At 35.6% G+C, this 19510-nt stretch overlaps 1 protein-coding gene across 1 annotated transcript; it reads right to left on the reverse strand.

Moving 5' to 3' along the window:
• Window positions 1–7233: 7233 nt before the first annotated feature.
• On the reverse strand, window positions 7234–16394 carry LOC114687720 (vomeronasal type-2 receptor 116-like). The gene is made up of 6 exons (XM_028862354.1): window positions 16195–16394; window positions 13499–13778; window positions 12319–13125; window positions 11389–11616; window positions 10314–10437; window positions 7234–8153 (listed from the first exon to the last, which is right to left on the reverse strand). The coding sequence occupies exons 1-6, from the start codon at window positions 16389–16391 to the stop codon at window positions 7234–7236; spliced, it is 2556 nt and encodes an 851-aa protein (XP_028718187.1). The 5' UTR covers window positions 16392–16394.
• Between the last annotated feature and the right edge of the window lie 3116 nt (window positions 16395–19510).

A 19510-nucleotide genomic window follows, 5' to 3' on the forward strand; every position in this document is an offset into this window, starting at 1 on the left:
GCTCAACCCCTTATATTAAGGCTGGGGAAGGCAACCCAGTAGGAGGAATAGGTTTCCAGGAGTCAGACAAAATTCTAGGGACAGGCAGTACATCTACAGTTAGGAGTCCCACAGACAGACCAAACTACACAACTATTACATATATATGTAGAAGGTCTATGTCAGTCCTTGACTGGCTACCTAGCTGTCAGTTCAGATTCTGTGAGGTCCTATGAACCCACATTAGTTGTTTCTGTGGGTTTCCTTGTGATGTCCTTAACCCCTGTGGCTCTATATTCATTCCTTCCTTCCTGAGTTCTGCCTAGTGTTTTGTTGTGGGTCTCTTCATCTCTTCCCATAGTAACGGGATGAAGCCTCTCTGATAACAGTTGGGGTACACACCAATCTATGAGTATTGCTGAATATTTTCAGGTATCATTATGGATACCTGAATTTATGTATGAATTTTTTTCTGTTGTCTAACCTTTATCATTTGGCTACCCTGCCTTTAGTTCCAGGTACACTAGGAAGTGTTAGGAGTGAACTCAAATCTTGTGGCATGGGTATCAGGCTGGACTAGTCATTGGTTGCCCATTATAACAATCTCCATGCCTCACTTACCCCAGGCACAACCCACAGACAGGACACAATGTATGCCAAAAGTTTGGGGGCTGGGCTGGTGTCCCAATCCATTTACTGGAAGTCTTGCCTAGTCAAATGTGATCCCTGTTCAGACTAGGTATTCACTTTTGCTAGGAGTCTTGTATTGCTTCATCCATGTAGAATACTGGGAGTTTTCCTAATACCAGATTTTTACCTGAGCCCCGAATTCCCCCTCCTCCTTCTAGTCATCTCTTTCAGTACCCTCACTCTCCACCTCCCAAAGAATTCTTCTTGTTGCCATCCATAAACTCTCCCAGTTTATCCAGAAGTTCTCCTCTATTTCCCCTTACCAAGGAGGTCCATGCATGCCCATTGGGCACTCCTTTTTACCTATCCTCTCTGGGGCTGTGGATATAACATGGTTATCCTTTGCTTTCCATCTCATAGCCACTTATAAGTTTAGTCTCTCTGAGTCTGGATTACCTCACTGAAGATGTTTTTTCTCTACTTTTTCTAGTCTCAAATCCCACTTTTTTCATCACACTGGATGTTCAAAGGCATATATCCATTATTATCATATGACAACTGTAATTGTTGGCTTTCATAGAGGCAGAAGAATTTATTGTACAATAAAGAGCAGAAAATTCATCTCTATAAATACCGAGTTTACACCTTGGCTATTTATAATAGAAAAGCAGATATAGTTTTACATAGACATTCTGGTAAGGCAAGTGACTGCAGTCATAATGAAGTTTGGGATAGTGACGAGAGTCCTGGTAGGAGGAGGGGTAGTAGTTTTGATGGCTATGACAGTGGTATTGCCAGATCATGTAGTCACACTGGTAGAAGTAGTGATTATGATGTTTGTAATGGTATAGTTGTTGAAGAGGATGGGGACAATGATTGGTCTAGAGAGTAAATGGTGATGGACATGATAGTGCTGAGGAAGGGGTGATGCTGACAAAGATGGTAATTGTTACTGTTGTGATAGTGATGTAAGGGTGATAAAAATGATGGTAGGCTTGGTGGAAATATGGTTGGGATGGTGATCAATGTATCATGGTGGCCATGCCTAGGTTGTAGTATTTAGATGTCATTATAGTAGTGCTGATACAAGTGCTGACATCTCATGGTGGGGAGAGATTTTACATTGACTGTAAAGTAATAACAGGCACATGTGCAAAACTATTGACATTATTTCGTGCATGTAAAATATTGTCTTATGCAATTTATTCTTCATAAAGATATGATAACATGGATACTACAATTATCCTCAGTTTGACCATTAAGGAGAAAGTACAAAGAGATTACTTCATTTTGACTGAAGTTACACAGCTGGGAGGGCCTGGAAATTATACTCTGAACCAGCATTTTGCTTTTGGTTCTTTTTCTTTCTCTCTTTCTTTTCTTCCTTTTCTTTCTTTCTTTCTTTCTTTCTTTCTTTCTATCTTTCTTTCTTTCTTTCTTTCTTTCATTCTTTCTGTTGGTTAATTTTATTCATTTATTTTACATCCTAACTGCAGTTTCCCTGCCATCCTTTTCTCCAATATCTCCCCATTTCTCCCCTCTGCCTAACTCAAATCTACTCATCCTCTGCTTCTGTTCAAAAAGGTGTAGGCCTCATATGGTTATCAACAGAGCATGGCATATCAAGTTGAGGTAGCCTATGTTCTTCCCCTTATATTAAGGCTTGGTTAGGCAACACAGTATGAGAAACAGGTTCCCAAGTCCTATCAAAGTACCAACAACAGGCCCTGTTCCCACTACTATGAGTTTCACAAGTAGACCAGGTTATACAACAGTCACACATATGTAGAGACCATAAGGTCTCATTATGATGGTTCCTTTGCTGTTGTTCCAGTGTCTGTGAGCTCTTATGTGCCCAGGTTACTTATGTCTGTGAGTTCTCTTTTGATGATCTTGCGGGACCTGGCTCTCACAATCCTTCCATCCTCCCTTCTATAGAATTCCCAGTGCAGAGACCAGTGTTTGGCTATGAATCTCTGCATTTGCTTCCATTACTTACTGGATGAAGGCTCTCTGATGCCAACTAGGGTATTCACCAATTTGATTACAATAAATGGCCATCTGAGGCTACCTATCACTATTGATGGGAGTCTTATCTGGGTTGGCTTTTAGATTCTTGGGAAATTCCATTACATATTTATCTGCTTTACCCCAAAATGCACCCCTATCTAGATATCTCTTTTATTAGTCACACCCAAACTGGATCACTTATGTTCCCATATCCACTCATCCCTAGTTTACCCAGGAGATCCTTCCTAGGAAAATCTATGCATCTCAGTTCTCTGTTGAGACCTCCTTATTACCTATCCACTCTGGTACTGTGGTTTGGAATATGGTTATCCATTATATTAGAGCTAATGTCCACTTATGAGCAAGTAAACACCATGTTTGTCTTTCTGGGTTTGGGTTATATAACTCAGGTGATTTTTTTCTAGTTCCATCCATTTAGCTTCAAATTTCATGATGACATTATTTTTAAAAGACAATTTATATTCCATTGGGTAAATATACCACCACACACCTCTGGACACCTGATTTTTGACAGAGAAGCTAAAAATATATAATGGAACAAAGAAAACACATTTAACAAATGGTGCTAGAATAACTGGATGTCAACATGTAGATTAAAGCAAATATAGCCTTATTTTTGACTCTGCACAAAACTCTTGTCCAAGTGGATCAAAGACCTCAACATAAATCCAGTTACACCGAACCTGATTAGAAGAGAAAGTGAGAAACAACTTTGAAGGCATTGGCACAGGAAACAGCTTCCTGAATATATGACTAGTAGCACAGACACTAAGATCAATACTTAATAAATGGGACCTCATGAAATGGAATAGCTTTTCTAAGGCAATGGACAATGTCAATAAGAGAAAATACCAGCCCACACAATGGTAAAAGATCTTCATAACGCATTTCCACCAGGAGGCTGATTTCCAAAATATATAAATAACTGAAGAATCTAGACATCATAAAACTAAATAATCCAGTTGAAAAATGTGGTAGAGACCTAAATAGAGAATTCTCAAGAGAGGATTTTCAAATGGCAGGGAAACATTTAAATAAATGTTCAACATCCTTAGCCAATAGGGGAATGTAAATAAAAACGACTCTGAGATTTTATCTTATACTTGGCAGAATTGCTAAGACTTAAAACACATGTGGCAGCTCATGCTGGAGAGGATGTGGAACAAGAACACTCTTGTAACTGGGTCATTGTGGTGCTCGGCTTTAAGCCCAGCACATTAGAAGCAGAGCCAGGTGGATCTCTGTGAGTTTGAGGCCAGCTTGGTTTACACAGCAAGATCCAGGACAGGAACCAAAACTACACAGAGAATCCCTGTTTCAAAAAAACACACAAAAAATGTACACTCCTCTATTGCTGGTGGGAGTACAAATTTATATAGCCACTTTGGAAATCAATATGATGGTTCTTCAGAAATCTGGAAATTGATCTACTTCAAGACTCAACTATATCACTTTTGACCATTTAACAAAAGGATGCTAAATCGTGCAATAAGGACACTTCTCAACTAAGTTGACAGCAGTTTTATTCATAATAGCCAGAAATTGAAGACACCTTAAATGTCTCTCTACTTAAGAATGGGTAAATAAAATAGTTTTAATGGCTAAATTGTTGAAGTATGAAATTTCCGTTATCATATACTTTGCTTGGTTCAAGTGACACAGATATACAACCTCAAAAATAAGGTCATCAAGATGACATCAATGTAACAGACAGGGACAGTGTATTGTGGGAAGGAACTTCACAGTGAGTGGTGATACCTGTAATCCTGTCTCACTAGGCTTTATCTTTCCATGGTAGGCACATTTCAACATGATTACCTTAAAAAGCAAACCTTTAAAGTTTAGAAATTTGGAACGAAATGATATCCAGTCATAGCAACTTAACTCCACATCTCATGTACAAAGTTCAGTACAATGACAGAGGAAACATTGTTGCATTTTAATAATTTACATAAACATTCATGAATTTCCTTCAAAAAATTTATATGCAAAATAGTGTTTGGTGATTTTCAGACAACATATGCCCATTGTATCCCAGTCATAATAAAGGCAATAATATTAATAAGAATATCTACTCAGTAGACATATTCTCTACAATGCCTGAATTAGTATTTAGTCTTGTTGTATGAATTATTTGACAAAATCTGCTTAAGCATGGAAGTGTTTACTTTTTTTTTCATAGCTTGAAAGTAAATTCTGTCTTGGTTGGGAAGTCATGTGACATGATCTTGAGTCAATTGGCTCTACCACATCTGTGGGCAGGAAAGCAACAAATGACTTTTTTTGTTGTTTTAGACAAAACATAGGAATCAGTGTGTAGTCTCTTCAGAGACCATGTCCAAACTACAAAGTGAGTATCTAACACAAGGATAACTCAAATTTGGAGTTGGGTGTCCTAAACTAATAGTTATAATATACACACAGATGACATGGTTCAGAAGTATGTAGATCCTGTGCATGCTGCTTCCATCTACCTGAGCCTATATGCACCTTTCTCTTATTTCATTATAAGAACAAATGTCTCCTAATGTCGTCCAACCCTTATGGCTCTTAGAATCCTTATGCCTCCACTTGTGTGGAATTCCTTGATCTCTGAGGGGAGGGATTTGATGTAGCTCTCCAACTTAGCCTTTCTCTCCACAAAATATCTGGCCTCAGATCTCTGTATCTTCTCCTGTTGTCTCCTGGAGGAAGCCTTTATGATGGTGATTGAATCAGACACTGATCCATAAAGATAGCAGATTATCCACAAGAATCATTTTATTGGTTTTCTTTTTAGACCAGTAGTCTTTGGTTTTACCCCTGATTTCGGGGCCATCTACCCATCCATAGGTCCTTGACTATCCATTCAGTGATGAGTGTGAGTTCTATATAGCAAAAAGTGGATCTTAGTCAAACCAGACATTGGATTGCTAATTCCAGAACTTCCCTGCCATCATTGCTCTAACATATTTTGCAGGCAGGGCACAATGTAGACAAAGAACTCTTTACTTTAGGAGTGAATGGGTTTCTGACACTTATGCCTGCTTTTGGGATTCCCCCCCCCATTATTTTGCCTTGTCCAACCTCAGTGTAATAATTTTTCTTTGCCTTATTAAATTTTTTATATTTGGTTGTTATCTCTTAGAAGACTTTCTTTTCTGATGAGAGATATAAGGATAGTGGTTCTGGAAGGAAAGGTAGGTGGGGAGAAACCAGACAGAATAAAGTGATGGGAAATTATAATCAGGATACTTTGCATGAAAAAGTATCTATATTCATAAAAAAGAAAGAATAACCAGGAAAAAACTAGTAAAAGTTATATATCATAATGTAAGGTTCTACATCTTCCCATAAAAAATGCCATAAGTTATGAAATCCAACCTCGGTTTTCTCATCAATTATGAAATTCATTTTTAATTATTGTGGATAGTAGGACAAGTTGACTCTTCTTAATACTCAAGTTGTTATGGAAGAAGGAATTTTGAAATCTAAGAGAATGTTTAGGTTAACAAACAATGTGTGTGTGTGTGTGTGTGTGTGTGTGTGTGTGTTTCTATGTAACTGTACATGTGTATGAAAATATGTGTTTAAATGCATGGGTATATGGTATGTGAAAGGCATGATAGTAAAGGCATGAGTAAAATGAGAAATTTTTCATTTCTTAACATTATGTTCTTAGTGAAAGAGAATATCTTGCCCCTCCCTTTCCTTTGTCCAGTCACTGTCACACTTCTTGAGATCTAATTTTCAAGTTAAGAGACATTTAATTTTTTTATTTTTGTACATATTAATGTATAGATGACATGTAAACACAAAATACTTGGTCCAAAAATGAATTAATTTTGTGTAAATTCCTCTTTATTACAAATTAAATTACAGTTAATCATCATTTAAATACATTTCTATATACTCTCCACTGTAATGATTTAGTATGGAACACAACCTTACTGTATAAGTTATACTGGAAAGTGATATTAGATGTTAATATATAGAATTCAGAGTAATGCATAGCTATGATCCAATTCAACAAGCATGGCTATAAAGAAGGAAACCAGCCTTACAGGTATAGTAATGTCAGATCACAATGTTTGGTCTATAAGAATGAATTGTGGGCCAAATTTTATTGTTTTATTTTTTTTACAATACAATTCAGTTCTACATATCAGCCACAGATTCCTTTGTTCTCCCCCATCTGCCCCCCTCCTCTTACCCCAAACCTACCCCCCCCCGATTCCCACCTCCTCCAGGGCAAAGCCTCCCCCGAGGACTGAGATCAACCTGGTAGACTCAGTCAAGGCAGGTCCAGTCCCCTCCTCCCAGCCCTAGCCTAGCACCCTGCATAAGCCCTAGGTTTCAAACAGCCAACTCGTGCAATGAGCATAGGACCCAGTCCCACTGCCTGGATGCCTCCCAAACAGAACAAGCCAATTAACTGTCTCATCCTGGGCCTGATCCAGTTGGGGGCCCCTCAGCCATTGGTTCATATTTCATGTTTTAAAACTCTACTTTGCACTTTATTTTCTGCCTTTACTCATGACACAAAATACATATTTGAGAACAAATATGTCAGGGTAGTCTTATTGGGAAGTATGTTCTAATGATAAAGAACATCTAATGAGTATTTTCCACTTTAAAATGCACATTCCTGAACCTTTGAAAAGAATTTCTCTCAGGTCTTAACAAAATAATGAAGCACTTTGGAGCAAAGATGCAAAGAAGCAGCCCTGCACTGGAGGCCAAGATACAGAACACCTCCACTGCCACCATAGCCTTGCCCTTGGTGCTATGGTATACAGGGAGGAATGTAACCCAGACACTACAGAACACCAGCATACTGAATGTCAGGTATTTAGCTTCATTGAATGTGTCAGGCAGATTTCTGACCAAGAAAGCTACAGTGAAACTTCCCATGGCAATGAAGCCCAAGTATCCCAGAACACAATAGAAGGCAATAATTGATCCTTTGTTACAGACAATCAAAATGTGTTCTCTTTCAACATGTATGTCAATATCAACAAATGGTGGGGAAGTTCCCAGCCAGATCCCACATAAAATCAGCTGAATCACAGTGCAAATTGGAATAATTAAGTTAGATCCCCCTGACACCAGCAGCCACCTCATCCTTCTACTTGTAGTAGTAACCTTGAAGGCCAGTACTACTGTAATTGTCTTGGCCAAGACAGTAGAAGCAGCCACAGTAAACACCACAGCAAATATGGTCTGTTGCATGAAGCATGTGGCCATATTGGGTTGGCCGATGAAGAGCAAGGAACAGAGAAAGCAAAAGATGAGGGAGATGAGTAGAACATAACTCAGAGTTCGGTTGTTGGCCTTGACTGTGGAAGTGTCCTTGTGTTTCAAAAAGACACCCAGTACAAAAGCTGTGAGAATAGAAAAACACAGAGCCAAGCAGGCTAGAGACATTCCCAAAACGTCTTCATAACCCAGAAATGCCACCACTTTTTTGAGACAGTGATTTCCTTCAGGGTTGGCATAGTGATCATCAGGGCACTTTAAACACTGATCCATGTCTGGTACAAGAGTAAATATATATTCAGGTTTAATATTTCTTAGAATTTTACAGGACATATTACATTAATGCATTAAAAAATTCTTCTTAATTTAGTCTAATGTTTTGAGGTAGACAGAAAGTTAGCTTTTTTATTTAAGAATTAATAGTGGTAGCAAAATCTAACTTTTTAATGCACAATTTTGAAAATCTGTTGTTTGCATTTTTTCATTTACAGTCAAGACATTTTAGTTGTTTGCCAGAATTAATGGCATGTAACAGAATATGATTACACAATAAAATATCTTATTGAGTACAATACAGAAACACATATTTATTCTTAACAATTCAGAAATTTTAAAGTATAAATTCATAAAACCAAGTTCTTCCATAGATATTTTTGTCTGTCTATCAACTGCAAGGCAAGTACTATATATCAATGTCCTTTTGTAACTGCTTGTGTACTGAAACACAAACAACCCCATATATTGCTTAAAAGGCACGAAAAAAAATGTCAGGGAATGCAGAAGATCCATGAACCTTTGACCACCTAAATCTCTACATGTTAATGATATCACATTTATTATTAGGTTTCTTATATATTTGCTAATAAAGAGAATCTACCACTTTACTAATTTCTCTAAGATTGGACCATTGATAGAAAAATATTTATTGAGAAAACAACATGATGGAGATGCTTTCCATATTTTTAAATAAAACCATTTTATTCATTTATTTTACCTCCAGATCACAGTTTCCTTTCCTTTCTCTATTCCCCTTTCCTCCCACAGCTCCACTCTCCCTGCACAATCTATGTCTCCTCTGTTTATTTTCAGAAAGGTGCATGACTTCCATGGGTTCTAAGGAAGCCTGACATATCAAGATGAGGTAGGACTAGGCTCGGCCCCTAAGGACATAGATAAGGCACACACTAAGGGGTAGAAGGAAGAGCTCTCTTCCACCTATATCATGTAATCTAACATACTTTTCCTTGCATTCAATTGAATGGATCAACAAATCAAACTTGAAAGTAATAATATTATTCTAATTATGAGTCTTTCCATTCAAGACTAAATCGCATTCAAATAGCTTTTGTTCTCTCATAAATTAATATGTGATGTTATCCAAATAATTGGACAAAAACATTCATATTTTATTTTTCTAATCATTTTATAATTATTATTTGCTATAAAATAATTTATTTTGATTATTTTAAAATACACATAAGCAGTTACTAATTTTCAAATATTTGTACATTAATTTTATTTTCAATTAAACTAAAGTTAATATATGTAAACCATAGTTTTCATCAATTTATTTTCTACTTAGTGTTCTGTGACACTATTTTTCCCATTATTCAATAGGTCCTCTACAAAATATGTTTAACATTTCAATGGAATTTTTTGTATGTAAACTCTACTTGTATCTCCATGTTACTTACATTCAAATTATTTAGAACAATTCTGGTCTTCAGATTAAATAAGGCAGCAATTTTATTTTTTAGGTTTGTGTTATTACTCCAAAAGCAATTAATTCCTTTTTTCAGTTACCTGTTTTGGTACGTATAATATCACTATCAAATGTTCCCTGGGTGCCTTGTCACTAAGTCGATATTCCCACCTATTTAATCTGAAAAGTTTACAGGAATACCTCCTTTCAAATTGAAATACGAAAATAAATGTTTCAATTTGGATTATATTTGTTGTCTAGAAACTAACCTGTGGACTAGTCTACAAATGAAAATACAATCAACAAATTGACAGCATGATCTGCCATAGGACACATGAGAAAATGCATGCCTGTTAATCAGGAAGCATCATCCATGATCATCTACAAGTTATCACAAATATCATAGATGCTATGTAAATAAGAATGTGCAGCTCCCATGTCTTAGAAAAGAAGAGAATGTTAGATATATTATGAAGGACTAGATTACAGGCTAAGATAAATGCTATAGTGATATTTAATACGCTAAATCAGTTTCCAAATGAAACACTACATGAATAGTTGCTGGAGTAACAATTCAAATATGTGTCTCAGGACATGGGTTGTGATGCTCAGAGGCAGAATTGCTGCTCATTTGATTGCATGACGAAATTTATATATTATATTCCCAGAAGGTGTCATTGAGACAACAGTAATTAACTAATCTAATGAATCTGTTCATATGTTGTACATTTACCTGACATATTGGAAATCTCATTTTCTGGGCAAGGGATACAATCAAAACAGCACACAGCCTTTCCCTGCTGAGGGGATTTTCTGAATCCTGGACTGCAAGGTATACTGCATATTGAGGATGGAATCTGAGGAAAATAACAAATGGAATATAATAAAAAAAAGTCTTATCTACTTGGGAATAGTGAGAGAAATTTAGAACATGGTACTATTGAAAAACTCCCTATTACAAATCTGCAAATAAATAAAAAGTAACATTTATTTCATATTGTGATTATATATTATAGATGTATTATGATTTATATAATGATAAACTTGTATGTATGTGTGTTTATATTTAATTTATATTTATCTGTCTATCATATAAATAGATACATAGACATCGAAATATGTAGCTATGATGTTGGAAGACATTGCTGTCTGGTAAATATCAAAGCCTCTCCATGGCCTGGCAGCTTATCACAATAGCTCCATAACATGGGGCTCCCTTCCCCCAGAAGAATTTCCTGCCCCTACCCCTGCCCTTATTTGGAGAATATACCTGAGCCTGTGGGACTGAAAAGCTGTCTCTAAACCAGATGCCTGTCTCTAAAGCAGATGCTGATTCATCTTTGGCTTGAACTTTGGCACAGATTCCTTCTAGAAGATTTGTGCTGGGAGTACTGTTGTAGGACCCAACTACCACAGAATAAGCCTTGTGATCACAATGTGCCACTTAATGCAAATTAATTTTGTTCCCAGGCTCCCCAATATTATATATTCCCTATACTCGGCTTTAAGTTGAGCTGATTCATCAAGTCTGTTCGTGCTCAAGGGCCATGTGCAAAGTTCTGTCAGAGCTATGACTTTGCCCTCTCAACCTTGTGGCAAACAAGAAAAGAGTAAAAGTGGACCCCTCACAAATTATGAATATTCATACTAATGAAATAAAATGTGTTCTGAAAGAAAAATCTAGAAATGTGAGAAATAAGTATGTGAATATTTTTGAAAATACTCTATTTCAGGAGGGTGCTGAAAGCAACTTTGAGATTTTGGTTACTTATGTTGCTTGTAGAGTTGTACAAGTAAGTCCAACAAACCTGCCTAAGGTCTATGTTCCACTTTATCATCTCTTCAGACATAAACAATTGTTGACCATGTGGCAAATATTTGGAAAACTTTCCTATTTTCACCTTAAGTCCAAGATTAGCGAAAAAATCAATGCTGTAGTGAATGTCATACTCCACATACTGACTTTCTTTCTGATTCATGTTCACTTGGTCTCCAACAGGGTTTATAAATTGTATGTTCTTCAGGAAATGGACCATCTGAAACATTTATTATTTTAGGTTCAAGCATGCCTACACATTAGAACAAATAATTTGAAGTATAGATTGCCTCTAATTTTCATTAATATGTCTAGAAATGTGACTTAATACCAAGTACTCATATAGTAGATGGAAAAACCCACATAAGGATAACAACAACATTATGATTGGAAATAGTAGTTTGTCATTGATGTTAATTATCTAACACATGCCCCCATGAATGATATTCCTGGAGAGTAGATAGATATTACCCATAATGTTTCTTCTAAATGATACCTGACAATTAGCTAAGGAACTGAGGTTTTTATTATGAAAATACAAATGTGGAAGAATTTCTTACTGTTATTTAGGATCCACTTAATTGCTGACCAACATTTTGATCACTTAAGAGAACATCCATCTCCTTGTTGGCTTTCAAGTTTTCATGAGAAAGAAATACATTTTTATTTCAAATATTAAAAACATGCATATCTAAAAAAAGTATTATGGGAAACATTCTTGGCATAGATCAGGAATATCTATCTGAGTGTCAGTGTTGGCTGGATTAAGGCCTATAAACAATTAATTTCCCATGACACTCTAAGAATACACAAATTGTTGTATATGATAGAAATGATCCTGAAATTCTTAGGTAGAAACAACATCAACCATTATGAAATTATATTTACAATACTACATTACATTCATTAGAATACATATTACCTGCCAAGAGTCAAACTCCAGTTTTTCCCCAGAATACTTTGACAATGTATCTACTTCTTGTAGCAGCATCTCATGGAGTGCATGGGCCACAGCATGCACAGTATTGTATACAACATAACCCGTACCACTCACAGACGTTTCAAAACGGTGCTGAAATAACCACTGCATTCGTTTTTCTATTGAGCAATTCTTAAGGTTCATAGAATTAAATGAAGTCAGAGAACAATTAAAATAAATCCACCACATTTTAGCAAGAGAAAATTTATTACTATACTTGGAAGGATCTGCTGTCTCAATAAATTTTTTAAAACCAGGTAATTCTGAAGAGTGAATTAAAAATGTAAAGGTCCCATAGAAGGAATCAAGAAGGAATCTGTCATTATGTGTGATCATATCCCACTGCGAAGTAGTGACCCAGATCCTCTGAAGGTATGTTAGTCTGTACAATCTAAGGTTAAGTTGCAGATGAGAATCTTTGTCTCCATAAATGATAACAACTTTGGCTGATGACGTTGTAATCTCATTATAATAAATATTTACATTTTTCTGGAATAATATTTTATCTTCCATAATAATATGCACAAAGGCTAAGCACACACTGTTTCTTTGCATCTCTCTTCTCAATTCTGAGAGAAATTCAAGTCCTAGATCATCATCTGAAATGATTGCTCCAACCCAGTTCCATCTGAAATACACTACCAAAGATACCATGACCAAAGCCTGAGATGTGTCCTTAGGCGCCATCTGGTAGAGATGTGGAAACTGTTCATGGCTGCTCAGGAGAGGATGAAATGGTCCATAGTAAAGCTGAATGACATACAAGAGACAATTAATTGAAGAAGGTGGAATATATAATGATTAGTTTAAAACTAATTATGTTCATCATACACTGGAAATATTAGGGCATGTGGATATTCATCTCATTATTAAATCTTATGTAATTTCTTGTGAATATCTTTAAAAGTACCGATGAACTAAGTCTGCTACTGAAATACTTCAAATTTCTCCTTGTTCTTGGGTGTAATTGTGCTAAAGTACTGGTATGTGTCAATGCTTTCTGAGTATATATGCTTAGAATTCTATACACACATATATACTTTTTTCTTTAATCAGCCTTGGTATCTGAAAATCAGGATGAAAGGAGACAATGTTTCATTGAAACTAACTCACCCATGCTTACCTCTGGTCTATTGGTGATGTACAGCAGTGGCCCAAGCATAGCAGATGATAACCAAATTGGACCTGTAAGTACGATTAAATATCTTCTCTGATTTATACAGTAGTAGTTAGGAAGAAATTCACCTATTTTTGTGGATAAACTATTCATTCTCCAATCATCCAGGAGGTTACATTCGACTTTAACTAATAGAGAAATGTTGGGTAGAATATGAGGGTCTTTGTTGATACTTTCAAGGGCAAAATAAAGAGACAAAATCAAGTGGATATTTTTATATGTCAACCTGAAAAGTAAGCACAGAGATCATTAGAGATGGGGCTACAAACATAGTAATATTAAATTACAATAATAGTTTTTATGTATTTATTGCTTGCTTTTTCAATTACTGTAATGACACAAGCCCTATTACTGTACTGCATAATGAGATTTTCTGGAATTTTGGAAGGATTTTTCAATATTTAGGAGGTGTATATCACTCATGTGGGATGCTTTGATTTGAACTTTCTTACAATTTTATTCCTTTGTGTGTGATCACAGAAAAAATGGTACCAAAAGACATTTAATCTACTTATTCCTCTATTGGAGAATTACAGTCAATAACATAAATGGAAAGTAGGTGGATATTATCTTCTATCCAGATTGTGATAGATTTTTACAAAGAAGCAACCATTGACAAGGCTCTGAATTAGTTATGATTATAAGGAATGGGTTAAAAATATATCCATATGTATCACAATCTCTGAGAATATTTAAATTTATAAGCAATATAGACAGCATCATTATTTTTATATCATTATTTTATATCATTATTTTTAATTTTTCTCTTTATTTGTTGCACCTTTGTCCTTTTCCATTGCATTTGATGCTCTATAATCTTCAGTGATATGTTATTGTTCATAACAATGATCATTTATGTGAAGAATATGCCCTCTTCACATCGGCCCTTCCTGGGGCTTGTCTTTTGTATACTGTGAATATGTGTTGCTCTGACTGGTTGATAAATGTAAGAATATGTGATGTCACTTAAAGTCATTCCTCATTGTCCTTCATCGCTATGGTTATATTTTGCACCGAGACCAGTTTTATTGTCGCTTTACCTTATTTCCTTGAAAATTTCTCTCCTCTGCTCCATGATCTGAAACATCATCTTCTGCTATGAATTGCATTCATCTGTATGTTATTAATAAATGAATACAACTTTTGTCTCAAATATTAAAACTTCATTGTGTTATTCCTCACATAGAGTACAATGCCCATCTTGTACATGTATATTACCAGATATTTATAATGTTACCTGTGACAATTTGCTTACCATGCCAAAGGAGACATTGCTACAATTATCCAAATCAAATATCAAATCCAGTACACATCACCAATCCAGTTAAATTATGATCACATCTAAAAATCTACACTATGCTGTACATATTCCCACAACATGTGAACACACTCTTTATAATTAGGAAAAAAGGAAAAGAGAAACAAATATGGAATAAGTGTCAGAGATTAAAGTTATGGAGCAGACTGTCAAGAAATGAAAATAAAATAGATCGTAATGACCATATTTGTATTTAATAGATTACTTTCAAACTGTGGCATGTGCTACAGACAGCACTTTCATTCAAGCACTTGACAAGGCTAATATAAAGTCAATATTTACAGTGACATACTATAGTTGAGTTTTTCATTGGGCTGCCACCAACAAAATAATGACAGGGAGACCTATTAATTATAAATGCTCAGCCTTAACTTTGGCATTTTTCTAACTAGCTCTTATAACTTTAACACATTTCTGTTAATTTAGGTTCTGCCTTGTGGCTTTATAACCATATTTTTGTAGTGCCCAACTTGCTCGCTCTGCATCTCTAGGCGTCTCTGCTTCTTCTTTCCAGCATCCTGCATACCCAAAAATCCTGCCTAGACATATTGGACATTTTGCTTTTTATTAAACCATAGTGACATGTCTTCACAACATACCATCTATAACAAGTACACAAACTGTTTCCTGAAATTGTGTAGATGACTGTTATACATGAACAACATAAAACTTAAAAGAAAAAACACTGCTGACATTGGCATTAAAAAGAAATCTGGCTGTACATGTTCTCAACTGAAACAAAATTTAATGCAAAGAATAAAGTTACCACGGTGAATGATCTTTATGTTTTTATGCATGATTTTATCTACAGGAGTCATACAGCACAGCAGTTTTGAAATGATACATAAACATTTGAATAAAAATGCAGTATTCTTTTAAGAAATGTACCCATGAAGCATTTAAGAAATACCAAATTCGGCATTCCATCAAAATGGAAAAAACACTAGCACAACACTGACAGAAAAATTTACTCAGCCTCAAAGAAATGGTCTCGTGTCATTACCTTGGATTATGTTTCTTGGAAATATCACTTGGCAACATACAGTAGGAATTGCCAATATAAAGGAAATCTCTCTAATAGAAATATAGACAAGTTATATTATACAGCTTTTAGCCTGAAAATCTGTCTCTAAAAAGATGAATCAGATAACCATTAAATCACCTGAAATAGTGTAATAATCAGCATAAAAAATAAAATTTGGTCATGTCCTAGATAGGAAGGTAGGGCAAAACAGACTGAAAACATGGAGAAGGCCCCATAATTGGGCCTTCTAAGTATTTACATTGATGATCAATCAAAAACAAATAAATGAAAGGCACTTACTTCTTATCTAGATTCCTGGTTAAATATTCGTTCTTGATGTGACCATGCTTTGTATAAATAGAAAAAAAACAATCAGTGTCTTTATCTTCACCCCAAGTATATGGATTTTTAAATCTCAGAAAGCACTTGGGACCCACCAAACTGCAGAAAATGAAGGAAAGCCTGATGACCAAGAAGACAAACTTCAAATAGAACATCTTTCTAATGTCACCAAGATTGGAACCAAGGCAACGTGTAATAAGCAGAGATTCACAGAAAACCACGTTTCAGATGTGCCTGTACACATATGTGTCTCTTTTTCTGCTCTAGTACTCAGAAGTGTATTTTTATTTCCTAATATAATTTTTCTCAGCTTATTATTCTCTGGAGAACTCTGAAACATACTCAGCTTCAGGGTCTGCATCTGAGTTATTAAGCTCAGGTGCAAGAAAATTTCAGTAATTTTATTTATGTAATTATCTTCATTTCTACATTCCTGTGATTCCCTCCACATCAGTAGACATGAAGGCCCCAGGCTAAATTCCCCCTGAGATATCTATGTATTCACCTAATCCACATGATCTCTATTCTTATCAACATGTGAAATATTTGAAGGACATTGCCTTAGAAATTCCATACCAAATATGATAGGGAACCAATTCTAGGCAGAGTTAACTATAGACAAACAAATATTACATCTAGGCATGTTTATGATATGGTATGCCTTATCACCTATTGGTTTCCCTGACATACACAGAGTAGGGAATTTAACACACACACACACACACACACACACACACACACACACACACACACACACAGAGTGGTCACAGGCAACATAAAATCTCCCACAGTTGCTGAGATGAGAGAACCAATAATCATCCTGAAATTATAAATTTCAATCAGTATCTCAATATCAATGCAGAAAGTAAACTGCTTTTTTATAGTTCTATTCATTGGCTCTGCCTCAGTTCCAATTAACTGATATCTCATGATCATATAGCTCTATATCTACAATATTGGTTATTCACATTATTTATTCTAATTTACTCCATAATTTTGAATGACTTCAATGTGAATAAAATAGTACAGATCTTTGTTTCTTTACTTTTTCTTTATTTGTTTGGTGAGTTGGCATTTTTTTTCATTTTTCTTTTAAGAAAATTTCTACTCACTCCACATACTATCCACAAACACCCCCTCCTCCCTGCACCCAAACCCAGCCCTCTTTCTCAAACCACCCCGCAAATCCACATCCCCCAAATCGAGGTCTCCCATTGGGGAGTCAGCAGAGAGGCAGGGTGCTGGGGAGGCTCTCAGGTATTTTTATTCTTATTGAAAATAACTCCTTTTCTCACAAAATATATCCTCATATGATTACCCACCATCTACTCTTATAATTTTTCCCATTATCTTGTAACCAGTTCTTTCCTGCTTCTGTTTCTTATTAGAAAAAAACACAGTCTTTAAGGGATTATAATATAAGAAAATGTAATTTAATAAATTTAAACTGAAACCAATACATAGAAATTAAATAATATGTAGAAAATGAAGAAAAAAATCTCAATGGAAGTGACAAGAATCAGAAGATCTGTTGGTATAACACATAGAATCTTATAAATACAAATCTTATATATACAAAGCAAATGTTGCATAAATATATGGGAAAAATTAAAAATATGAAAGAAAAAAAGAAAATGACAAACTTTCAAAAAATGTAAAGTCCTGACATGACATTGTGAGACAAGGAATTTTCAAGGATGACATGGAGTCTGGTTTCTGCTGGCCATCTACTGCTTTGCATGCAGCCAAACCTTAAAAGTTGTTAGGTTGCCCAGTGATATAACCTAGGAATAGTTAATCAATTAGAGATTGCATTTGACTTAGGAATGAGGGTATGAGTTTATATCTTCTTTCAGCTCTAGGTCCCCATTTGGTAGAGACTCATGAAAAACCCATGCATGCTGTGTCAGTGAGTACACACATTCATCAATCAAGTTGAAATATAGGTTCTTCAATTTTTAGTGTCCTTCATCCTCTCTAGCTTTTATACATTCTGAGAGGAGGCAATTAATATAGTCAATACATTTAGGAGCAAGTGTTTCAATGTTTCTCACTCTGCTACTGTCTTGCTTAGGCTGCAGGAGGAAGTTTCTCTGATGATGACTGAGAAAGGCATTGAACTTTGGGTATAGCAGACTGCCATTCAGAATCTTTTTATTAATATAGATTTTGGAAGGGTTGTATTTGGCTCAACCCTAGGTACTTGGGTAATGTAGTCTGAGGTTCTTGGTCATGCAAGCAGTGTTAAGTATGGAGACTGGAGAAGGAAATATTAACTGAGTAAGTAGAAAGTGCAAGTAAGCAACTTACAAAAATGTGAGGAATGACAGAAATAGCTGGCTTCCTGAACAGTCATATCAGTTTATTCTTAAATATTGGGGCATCCATCTTTAGCCTACAGGCCTAGCATACCTCATAGACTCATCTGTCAAGCAGGATTTGTTTAAGGGCTGTCCTATTTTGTCTTGTAATGTTTTTCAGTCCTTTCTTTTGTGTCCCATTGTCCCATTTGACAGCATAATGTCAGCAGTCAAGGCAAGGGCATTGTCTTGTCCAGTGGCTAACTTGTCACAAAGAAAGTGAACTTCATAGAGAATTTATTTAATACCCATCATCTTCTCTGAAGTAGATTGATGCTGCCAAGAGTAGACATGTATCATATATATTAAAATAATGTTATTAAAATGTCCTAAGTGCCATATTCTGTAGATCTCTGAAGCATTTGAAGATGACCTGTCTATCTAAAATATGCTTGACCTTGGAAACATACCTAACTGCACTACAAATTCAATTGTAATGACCAACTACTAACTTTCATTTCTTTATATCCTAATTAGTTGGTAATAATAACTTTCAAGGACTAGTAATTTGCATTACATTGTTCCTTGAACTGTATATTTATAATACCTTAAACAGGAGTAGAAATACATATATAATATGATCCAACAAAAATAGTCTCAAATTTGTATCAAAATTGTGGTGGTATTGTGTTCCCCAAAATATTGTGCACTCGAATAAACTTATCTGGGGTCAGAGAACAGATCAGCCACTAGATATTGAGGCCAGAAAATGGTGGTGCAAAAGCCTTTAATCCTATCACTTGGGGGGCAGAGATCCATCCAGATCTCTGTGAGTTTAAAGCCACACGGGAAACTGCCAGGCATGGTGACTCATGCTTTTAATCCCAAGAAGTGAGCATTTAATCCCAGGAAGTGATGGCAGAAAGCAGAAAGATAATTAAGGCATGAAGACAAGGCATTAGATCTGGTTAAGC

Source organism: Peromyscus leucopus, chromosome 1 (assembly GCF_004664715.2).
Source record: "Peromyscus leucopus breed LL Stock chromosome 1, UCI_PerLeu_2.1, whole genome shotgun sequence".
Lineage (NCBI taxonomy): Eukaryota > Metazoa > Chordata > Mammalia > Rodentia > Cricetidae > Peromyscus > Peromyscus leucopus.

Excerpts from the sequence above, each read along its gene's own strand:
- LOC114687720 (XM_028862354.1), bottom strand. The coding sequence starts at position 16,391 with ATGTTCTATTTGAAGTTTGTCTTCTTGGTCATCAGGCTTTCCTTCATT. Across the intron at positions 10,438-11,388 it reads GGAACATAGACCTTAGGCAG|ATTCCATCCTCAATATGCAG; the intron begins GTTTGTTGGACT and ends TATTTTCCTCAG. Across the intron at positions 8,154-10,313 it reads TGAGATTTCCAATATGTCAG|ACATGGATCAGTGTTTAAAG; the intron begins GTAAATGTACAA and ends CTCTTGTACCAG.